This window comes from Coturnix japonica, chromosome 9 (genome assembly GCF_001577835.2).
Source record: "Coturnix japonica isolate 7356 chromosome 9, Coturnix japonica 2.1, whole genome shotgun sequence".
NCBI classification, from domain to species: domain Eukaryota; kingdom Metazoa; phylum Chordata; class Aves; order Galliformes; family Phasianidae; genus Coturnix; species Coturnix japonica.
This window is the reverse complement of record NC_029524.1, coordinates 19,877,011-19,887,971: the sequence shown is the minus strand read 5'-3', so window position 1 is coordinate 19,887,971 and position 10,961 is coordinate 19,877,011. Positions and strand designations below refer to the sequence as shown.

Here is a 10,961-nt window from a genome sequence, read left to right as displayed (position 1 = left end):
AAATGATAAAACAGCCCTCGGAATGAAAATTCATTAAAAAAAAAATAAAAAAAAATCCAGGAGCTCTATGAAGAGTGAGAGGTTGTGCAGAGAAAGGGCAGGTTGTTCAATGCAAACACTGGAGGAGGTAGGAACCACGAATGTAGTGTGTTACATGCCTGGCACTGTGTGCTGGAGGCTGGGGGAGAGTGGGGGGAGGGGGTCCCTGGGCTAAGGACAGACCTGGTGGCCTGGGAGCTCCCCTCTGCTTGGAGCTTCATTGCTGGGGGTGACATGGTGGAGGGTAAAGTGAAAAGTCGGTGTTTTAGGAGTAAATGAGGAAATCCACAGCCTTAATATTGCTTAGGCTTCAGGGGCATCTTTTATTCAAACTGCTTCTGAGCAGAGAATTTCTTTAATAAAATGGCCCAAACCCTGACTAGCACGGGATCCTGCAAAGTGTGCAGCTGCAGGTCCACCTCCGTGTTAGCAGCAATGCAGAAGCAGCACGGACCTATCTGTTGCTGCGGTGACATACAGTGCTGTGCTGGCAATTCGGACTTCCAGTGTTAAGTATCAGTAGAGGGTTATTATCATTGGAGGGCATCCGAGGGAGGGCTGCAAAGACAGGGATGGGTCTGGAGTGCAAGAGATGTGAGGAGTGACAGAGGTCCCATGTTTTGTTGGGCCCAGAGCAGCAGTGGGCACCACTGAGACCCCAACCTCAGTGCTCCATTGAGTCCCTCTGCACCACCTGGGGGAGGTGGCAGAAGATCCCCTTCCTGGAGCACACACAAATAGGGATACCTTTGTGTTTTCACCCAGCTGAAATGACAATGATTTTTTTTAGCCCGTTGCATAGTATGTGGTAACAGATTGCCTCTAGGAAAATCTGTCAGGGCTGTGATGTGAAAGCAGCCTCTCACATTAATCCGGGCTGATCTGTATGGATTAACGTATTGATTTTAGCCTTAGATAAGGGAGAGTGCCTTGCAGGGGTGATGGGTGTGAAGAGGCGCACAGAAATGGGTCTTTGTTCAGTTTGCTAAGGCTCGCTGTGGTCTTTCTTGCAGGATCTGGAATTAACGCAGCTCCATTAAAAAGAAAAGTTGAGTATATCTAAGGGTGGTTCCTATAATTACCAAATTTCTTGGAAAACTCAGTTAGGGAGCCATCTGGTTCAGGGGTTTTATTGACCTGTCACTGGCTAATTATGTTGAAAATTTAATCTTTTTATGATTATCATTAGTAACTGCCCAGTGCTTGGAAGAACCTTTTTGTCTTCGTGTGGTACCATCTTTACGTTTCAGAAAGTCACAGGAGGAATGTTTGTAAAGAATTAGAGGAAATGTTCTTTTCACAGTGAAAGCCGGTAGATGATAAATACAACTGAGATGAGCAGCAGTCAGGAAACGTGTGTTTGGAGCCCTAATGCAGCAGTCACATGGAGGGCCGGCTATATTCATCCCTCGTCATCCTAACAGGTCTTGAGTAAGTGTGGTTTGCACCCAGCAGCCCTTTCCTTGTTCTCTCATTTATCTCCTTTGCCACGTGAATGCCTTACCAAAATCTGCCCAGCCCTTCTATAGAAGCAGCAGTTTATCAAAGGAAGGTATTGCACTGACCTCCTCTCATTTGGTAGCCCTGTAGTGCCTCATATCCCACTTTCCAGGTATTCTTGCCTTTGGCATCTCTTGGGAAGCCCCACATGTGTTTGATGTCAGGCTGTCGGGCCCACGCTCTTTGCTGCCCTGTCTAAATATCAGCGACACATTTGGAGTTGTCAGTGAAATACGGGAACACCTCACTTTGTCAGCTGCAGAAGCAGATACTGAGTTCCGAGCTTGCTTTAGAATACATTGGATTAAAATAATGTTTACCTATTAATGACTTATTATCCACAGGAGTCCTTTAATATGAATTGCTGTTATCAAAGAAGTGCTATTTTATCTGGGTTTACAGTTAGCCTTCCTCCACTGGCTCCTTACTGCAGCTAATTTAGCAAAATTGCATTTAAATGAGTCCCTGATGAGAGACCCAGAGTTCACATTTTTCTTTTAATAGACGTGTTAGTCTTCCTGCATGCTGAAATTCCACAAATGGCTCTTCATTCCTCGCAAGTGAGACAGCTATTACATATCAGCCAATGCATTATATTCCCGACCTCACCTTGGGGAATTGCCTTGCAGTCGTGGCATTCCTTGGAGTTGGAAGACAGTGTTTTAAATTGGATAATTTATATTTATTTAGTGGTTGGTGTCCTTTATCAGAGAAGTCCCATAAAAAGCTTCTTTCAACAAAGTTCATTTCCAAGAAAGAAATTAATTCAGTACAAATAAGATTGTCTTTCTTCAGGCTGTGGTCTTGGGAAGTTAAATTGTTTTGATCTGGGGTCAGTGCTTTACATAGCCCTCTGAGATACTGTGGTTTCACTTCCAGAGGCTGAACGTGGGATGATGCCAAAACTCCCTCCTCAACCTCAGGCTGGTGTCCATAAAACCACCTTTATGGTTGGTGACAATAAGCATGAGCTCAGGGAAAGCTGGGTCTGTTCCATGTGGACATGGCTGCAGGCAGAGCCTGGTAGAGATCCATCTGCCATGAGAGCCAGCTGCAACTCGTACTGTGCTGGGGAACTTCATTGCCCTGAATGCATTACCAACATACTGTTTCTTTGTGAAATGCTTGTGAAGGCAAAGATTGGGCACAAAATGGAGCATTTTTATTTAAATTAGGTTGATTCATAATACTAACACCACGTGTCATGCAGATGGACGGTGTCATGACTCCCTGTGCCTCACTGTCACCTGAGCTGTCCCTAGAGGAGAAAATGCTCAGAGTGCCCCTATTGGAACCTCTCTGGGGGGAATTCTGGTTAAATGCTTCTGGCTGGGAAAAAAATCATTGGACAGCACAGACTGAGCTCTCGGGGATCACTGTAGTCCAATTCTATGCAGAGAGTTTAATTTTGGTGTTTCAAAGGAAAGACATTGATTTCTTTTGCCATTTGAAATTGTTTTGTTTCTGGGGTAATCGTTCTACACATGGAGTGCTGGTTTTGGTGACAAGGTTCTCATGCATCACATTGGATTTGCATTTGGTTGATGAGGATGCCTGCCAGTTCCCACAGTGCCCAGAGCTCCCTGGGGTTTCCCATGGGCTCCTGGAGCTGACTGGCTGCAATTAGCAGTAATCTGAGGTTTTCCGTGGCTTAGATGCAATCTTTGAAATTTTATAAATCAGAAGAGACCATTTATCTTATTCCTCAGGCACTGCTAATGACTAATTAAAAGCCATAATTAACAGGGGTAAAGCCATAAGAGGAGGAAAGGCAGAGAATGGGCTGTTCCCAGCCACCTGGAAGAGCCTCTGCACCTGGGGCTCCTCCTGGAGGGGCTCGCACAGTCAGCACAGTGCCCCTTTTGACTGCTTGTTCTCCTCTCGGAAGGTTTAGTATGTAAATAAGATGATAATTAATTTTTCCAGATGAATTTTTGAGCAAAAAAAGTTGGAAAGGATGGTGGACTTCAGGTCATAGTAATAAAGCAATAGAGCCAGTGGGCAGGTCTGCCTTAAACAGCAGTGGATGTTACACGTGTCCAGTGATGTCTCTACTCAGTTACTGAAGAGCTTTGTCTCCTAGCAGTGCCCTTCAGTATCGCCCTGCTATTCACTGCCTCCAGACTTGAGACAGAGTCACAGAATGGCTTGGGTTGGAAGAGACCTCAAGGATCATGAAGCTCCAACCCCCTGCCTCAAGTAGGGCCACCACCAATACCAGACCAGGCTGCCCAGGGCCCCATCCAACCTGGCTTTGAACACTTCCACGGACGGGGCACCCACAGCCTCTCTGAGCAGCCTGTTCCATCACCTCATCACTCTCACAGTGAGGAACTTAACTTGCTAGGACCTCAGGTTCTCTAGCAAAGATCTGATGTGCTCCAACGCTGTGCTCCTGACAGGAGTCAGAAGGGGCATTCTGAAGACATTCAGTGCTGTTGGGAGGAGCCAGGGCAGTAATTTGAAGATCTCTATTCATTCTCACCTTGGACTGACAGATACAATGACGTGGTTTGATGTGAGCCCCATGGGAGTCAGTGGGGATTGCACTTGGATTGAGTGAGGGCATCTTGCTGTGCTTCCAGAGGGCTTCCCCTTGCACAGCACAAGGACTTTCAAAATAAATAGTTTTGAGATAAACGAGCTTAGAAAATATACATCATTCACTCAGATTTCTGTTAGCCATTGCTCTGGGAAACCTCTTGAATGAAAAAGCACCGTAAAGCTGTAATGGAGCAGGAGTCACCATAAATTCAGGGGGAAACGTTGCTGAAATGGGTCTTGGGCAGGCAGCTTAATTACAAATGTCACTAGTAAAAGGGATAGGGATGACCAGCGCTCACTGTAGAGAGAAATGACTGTGAATCTGCATTATTTCTGCTGCTTTCCTGGCCAGCCTGCGCTTTGCACTGTACCACTCTGCTTGGAGGTTGGAAGGGGGTGTTTCATGCTACAGATGTGTTGGGTTTAGAATGGAGATATTGAAAATGCACCATTATTTCAGCAATGGGTCCAACCACAGTTGAATCGATAAGCGCATAACAACCTGAACCAAGAACAGCATCGTGGGAAATGACTTGGAGATTAGCCACGGTGTTAGAAGAATAATTAAGCAGTATTTACTTACAATTATATCCAATAACTTTTTAATACTGTGATTAATTAAATTCTAAGTTTTCCTCATAGTCTCTGCATATATTGCATGTGGAAATTAATTTTCTCCAACAACTCATTAAGGTCCTGAAACGCCATGGATTCCCTTTAATCAGTTATTCTTTACTTTGCATTGTAAATCTCTACTTGTGCATCAATCAGCCCAGGCTCCATACTGAGATGTGGGGAGCTGCAAATTACAGTTAGAGCTGCTAACCTTTGCTTCTGTCAAGTCAGTTCTAACTTTGTGCTACCAGCAGTGGGTTTGGAGGAGAATAAAGCCCCTTCAACCATTGCAGTCTTTCTGAATGTTGGGTTTCGGTAAGCTGAAGGAAGGGTGGAAAGGGGATTTAATGCCACCAAAATGCCAGCAGGGAAGGTAGCTGATGATGTTGTGTGGGGCTCAGAGCATCCAAAGTCCACGTTGGATGGTACGATAGGAAGAAAGAGCGTGGAGACCCCTGTGTGACATGGAGGGGAGGTGCTGTGGTGAAAGCAGTGAGTGCTGAAAGCCTCCCTGCATTCTAGGAAACCTCACTCTGCAGTTTTAAAATGAAATCTACAGTGTGGAAGGAATTACAGGTTCCAATGGACGCCCCAGCATGGTGCCACCAAGGCGAGCCAGGTGCTGGGTGTGTTCTCTGTTGGATGAATGAGTCTGAGCGCGGGTGGGATGAGAACTTTTGCTTGGCAAAGCATTTGAATTAGAGAGGCAGCTCCATAATTGCATTTTTTAGCTATATTAAAGCCTGTTCCTTGAAATCTGATGAAGGCTGTTGGAGCCATCCAGTAGCTTTTGTTTGGCTGCGTTACCCAAGAGTTGAAATCACAAACAGATACGGTACTGAGAGATTGGCTGAAAAAATTCAGCAAGTGTTTCCTGGCTAATTAGCTCCCCAGGGGCTTGGGATGTGAGTGGTGGGGGGGGGGAGCTTTGCTCTCCTCTTCCATTGGCATTCATGGAGCGTGTAGCTTAAAATCTCCAGCCATAGCTGATCGCCATAAATGATTAATATGCTATTTATAGGATACCATTTCTTTAGTACACAATGAACGCATTTGAGCCAGCCCTTCAAGGCTTTTAAAACCAGATTACATTGAAATCTTCTCGTTAGGTCCGATGCTGGCTAAAAGCGTGGAACGATTCCATGTGCAGCCTTGCAGGCTTGGGAGAAGACATCAGCACACCGGGTGGGAGCCTGCTCTGCTTCTTCCCCTGGTGGTCAGTTGGGAGCTGCAGGGGGTGGTGGTGGGAGGAGGGCACAAAGAGGAAAGGGGGTGGTTATGCAGCTGGTGGGCCTGGTAGCTTCATGGGAAAGAGGTCCTGCTTAGCAGATCCATGTCAAACAGAAGTTAAAGCCCAAATCCTTCTGGCAGTGCATAATAATGAGTAAAACTGCCTTGCTCTGTTTTTGAAAGCATGGGGGAAGCGTAAAAGGCCCATCCTCTTTTGTTGCCTCTGTAAATGATATTGCTCTCCCTTTCATCCATAGGAGAGCCACTCAGAGGAGGGAAGTGGAAGCAGTCAGATGGGATGGGAAGTGTCCAAGGGCAGAAATCAGTGACTGGGGAAGAAACCTGACGTGCACATAAAGGATGTAGTACAGAGACCTTAATGCAGATTCAGACCGAGGTATTCTGAGTTCTGTCTTTGCTGTGGGAAAAATAATTGGATGTCAAGCTAACGGCAGGAGTGCTGGAGCTGCTCTGTGGCGTGGTTGGGGGGCTGCACTGCAAGGGTGAGTGATGTGCACAGCGAGCTGCCAGGCAGCAAACAGGAGAGTGGCAACAAAACCACACTTAGCTCAGAGCACAGCATGCTTCATCAGCACGGCAACTTTCATTACCTACTGGTAATGACCTGTCTGCAGTCCCTGGGAGACAAAGGAGAAATTAAAAAAGAAACATACCCAACACGTTCTGAATTTCAGCCTTTCAGTGCAACATGTCATTTAGACAGGCTCCAGAGCAGGAAAATCCCCTGTGTAGCTCATGTTCCTGTGGCTGCTCTGCTGGTGCTCCTTCCTGCACAAAGCACTGTGGAGCATGCAGCCTGTGACAGCTCCAGCATCTTCCCAGTCAAAAAGCGTGTTTCTTTTCATACGCCAAACCGGTTGTCAGAGGCAGATGTGCTAATGCACAAACATAGCAATGGGGAGCACGGCTGAGGGCAGGATGTCTGGGGAGTGGTTCCTCCTGCTGGTGGTCACTGGGTGATGCTGGCCCAGCATTGGGTACCATACGTGGTAAAACCTCCTGGGTATGGGGGAGCACATTGACTCGGCTCTGCAAAGTCAGGATGGCTGGTACACCAGCTGTCTCTGGGAGGATGCTTTGAGATGAATGCATTCATGGCTGACAGATCAAGCCATGGGGGGGATCTGCCCTCTGCTCTGCACCAGGAGGCCTCACCTGGAGCTCTGCGCCACAGGGGGAATCCTCAGCACGGGAGAGATGCAGAACTGTTGGAGTGGACAGAAATGATCCCAGAAATGGAACCCCTCCCCAGCTGATAGGAGGGCTGAGTCTGCTCCTCCGTATCCCCAGATGGGTGCAAACACTTTGCTCTTTGTCTTGGAGATCTTCTGTTTCCCTTGGTGTTGCCTCCTAATGAATTCATGTTTGTTTGTTACTGTTTGATTTTCCTCCCACAGAGGACCGATTTATTAATAGGAAGAAAACAAGCAATAGAGAATCCCTCCAGTTATTTAGCCTAGCTTGACTTCTTCCTCTTCTTTGTTAGCTAAATTAAAAGCCATCCAAAGCTACAGGAACCTGACTTCTAATTCTGAGAGCAGTGCTTATTAGTAGCTATATTTACCAAGACGCTGTCTGAACTTGTAACCAGATTTTAAATCAGTGCATTATGAGAGTAGGGAATAAAAGGAGCTGAGTTTGGCTCGGCAGTGTAACCCACACCGTGCGGAGCCTCGTTTCCCTTTTCATGCCAAGAAAGTGTTTGTTTGTGTGTTTTCCAGGAGCTGGCGTTCACTTGTTGTGCATGGCTGCAAGGTGGGCATGGCTGCAAGGTGCCCAAACGCTGCGGCTGGGCTGAAGCACCACATTCACCCCTTCGTGTTAAGAACCAACACTGATTTGTACATGTTCTACCAATTGGGATGTACTCAGTGACCATGGCCAGCCGCGCCTCCTGCAGCACATATATGGCAGATCTATGGTGAGCACTGTTTCTTGCTGCTTCTCTCAGCTACTGACACGGGTGTTTTGATTCCATTGGCTGAAAACGTAGAAATATTTGGACAAGTTGAGTCTCAGCATGTCAACACTTTTGTCATCTGCTTGAAAACATGTGAATTATCTTTACAGAATGGGTTTTGGCTTCCTGGTACCACTGAAAACACCGAAAACCAATTTGTTGCTGTGCCCAACCAGCATCGCGAACCGCTGTGAATCCACTCCGGGACATGAAAGGGATGAGAGTTTCCTCTGTGCTGGATTTATTAACCTTCACAGCGCGGTGGAATGATCCATTCCAAGTTAGAGCTCACATCTAGCTGTGTGTGTGCAGCGTGCTGCTGGCTGCTCTCAGCGCTGTGCATTGTACCGGGCTGCCTCCTGCACATCTCTGCAGCGCTCCAAGCGGGCTCTGGCCCATCCCCACCGCCCAGCGCCCCTCGTTTCCAACACCCCGTGCCTCAACGGCAGCGGGTCCATCCCTGCGCTGGAGAGTTGCCAGAAGTTTCCCATCTCAGTCTGTGTGCTGTGCTCTCGCTCTGCCTCTCTCTCTCTCTCTCTCTCTTTTTTTCCCCCTCTTTGAGCTTTTCTGATGCCGTCGGTGTGAGCTGCGCTGTGCAGCTGGCAGTGCGAGCCGCCCGGGCACGGCGCGCTGCGGGAACGCTCCTTCCTTTCCCTGCAGGTGACGGGGAACTTCACCATGCTGCTGGTAACGTATGGCGTTTCCTACATCCATACCGCGGCGCTCCTCCGGGCGGCTCTGGGAGATGAGTTTCCTTAGAACTAATTAAACCGAGGCGATGCCGGGGGTGGCGGGTGCCTGTCGGACGCGGATGCCGGTTTGTTTCACTTGCAGCCGGCGATGTGCAGGCAGATTTCCCTCCAGGAATCTCACATCAAGCAGCACTTCTTCCTTCAGAGAAGGAGCTTGCACAAACACAGAGTAGCAGCTGCGATTCACGGTGCTCACAGGGCTGCGGTAAGTTCACGGGGAAGCTGGAATTTCACACTGTGTTATGTCACAGGCTCGGGAAGGAAAGTCTTGTCTTTGCATGGTAACAATTTAGAGGGGTGTCTGGAGGATTCAGAGTGGCAGCTGTGCTGCTGCTGTGGGATCTGTCCAGGTTTAACTGCCCTTTTATTTTTGCTTTGCTTTATTGGGAACAAAACGTGGCTGTGGTTTGTGGGGTTGACCCGATGGGGCTTTTAGCAGCAAAGTTTCAGCTGGCGGTGCTGCTGCTCTCCTTGTGTGCCCCAAACAGCAAACAGCTCCATGGAGGGTCCTGCAGCCTGGAGTCTGGCTGTTTGTCCACGTGCAAAACCTGATGGATGCAGATATACTGCTGGGTCTGTATGAAGTCGTGCAGGAGATGCTGTCCAGACCAATCCTGACCACAGCAGCGGTCAAAGAAATGAAATAATTAATCTTGGATTGATTATCTTTTATTTTTTTTGGCCTTCCAAAGGTAATAGTTGCTGTGGGCAGAGATGTAGTTCGGGGCTAGTTGTATGCATTCAGCATCAGAGCTCAGTTCAGAGCAGATGTTGGGTTTCCTCCTTTAGAAGCACTTTCCTCAGGAACAGCTTATGTTGTCTTTACACCTGGTGCAAACCATACATCATCTCACCACAGCAAAGAAATCGCCCACGACGCTCTTCCATTTTCTTTTCCCTCCAAACAGAGCCCTTCAGTGCTGTACGCATCATTAAAAAGCCATCCGTCAGGACATGATGGCTGACGTGGGTGTATGTAAACACCGCGGGGCAACAAACAGAGCTGGGTGCTGTGAGCTCTGCAGGGAGTCAGCACACTGGGCTTAAGGCTGCTCGGGGATGCTGGGGCAGCTCTGGGGCAGTGGGTGCTGCCCAGCAGGGCCATGCAGCATCCTGCCTCCCTCCCTTCAGTTGGTACTGATGGATCTGACAGGGCACAGAAGATTTGGCTCTTAGCTCTGGTGCGGCTGGATGTAAATAAGCAAATATTGAATTATAATCCCTACAAAGGTAAAATTAATCTGAGCTTTTATGTTTTCCAGGACAACTTGTCAGACCATGTAAACTCATTTGCTAGATTGCACAGGAAAACAGAATGCATTAGGGATATCTCATTTGCCTGCAGCTGAGTATATTTTGATTCCCTTTACTGCCTGCTTCATATTTTTCAGCCTTTTCATTGACGGCTGCTATAGGTGGTCTTATTTATAAGGAAAGTGCATCAAGAATTTACCTTGGTAGTCAGGTGCTGGAGTTCACTGTGTTCACAGAGCAGAACTGCAAAGCCTCATGTATGGTGCCAAATAGTTTTCACACCTGCTTGCACGCTGCATTTCAGAGCACAGAGGTCATGTGTGACCTTCTCTTGCTTTAAAACCCACCCTCTGAGAATGTCTATGTCCCCAAAGGATCCTGCAGGTGGGTTATATGGACTCGTGTAACCTTGGCAGGACTGATGGGACTGTCCAAAAGCCAAATGGCGAGGTCAGCTGTTTTGTGTTAAAAAGTTTGGATAGACCCAAAGTACAGAAATGGCATGAAATCCAGGGGAAAATGTTGGGGCTTTCATTAATTTCCATGAATGCCAAAGAAAATACTGTAGTAAATGACATTGTACATTTGTGCAGATCATAGATTTGGTGACGTTTTCTTTTAATAGGGTCATTTCCTTTGAGGAGTATAATGTGTTTTTGGAGAAAAAAGGAGCATCTAGAATATCTGCTAGGCAAGAGTAATGGCTCTTCTTCCCCTCTCTTCTTCAACATCTCTATCAGAGTTGGTTGAACTTGGGCCAATCTTCATGTAAAGTTATGTCAACTAAGTGAAGATAGACATAGCCAGAACAGACCTTAGGGAAACCACAAAGCTGGCTGGGGGCAGGCATGGTGGGTGAAATACATGTAACTGGGCTACAAAGCAAGGGGTAAGGAACAGAATCCACTCACCAGTCTGAAACTGTACGGTCTTCAAGGCAGGGAGAGGTATTGCTTACTGTGGCTTGAAGAGATGAAATGAGTAAGATGATAAAGGCAGAGTTACGCTGAATGGAGGAAAATTTTCCTGTTGTATGTGTTTTTTTA

The 10,961-nt window shown here is 47.3% G+C and overlaps 1 protein-coding gene across 5 annotated transcripts in view; it reads left to right on the top strand.

Moving 5' to 3' along the window:
- Positions 1-8,306: 8,306 nt before the first annotated feature.
- LOC107318414 (schwannomin-interacting protein 1) overlaps positions 8,307-10,961 on the top strand; it is a 102,388-nt gene continuing 99,733 nt past the window's right edge. The window contains exon 1 of one of the 5 annotated variants that reach the window (XM_015872187.2): positions 8,307-8,596. In XM_015872187.2, the coding sequence (XP_015727673.1) occupies positions 8,588-8,596 (9 nt within the window). In that variant the 5' untranslated portion in view covers positions 8,307-8,587. Of the gene's footprint in view, positions 8,597-8,701; positions 8,867-10,961 lie in introns of those variants that run through there. The other 4 variants (XR_004308425.1, XR_004308424.1, XM_015872185.2 and 1 more) reach the window with 4 other exon arrangements.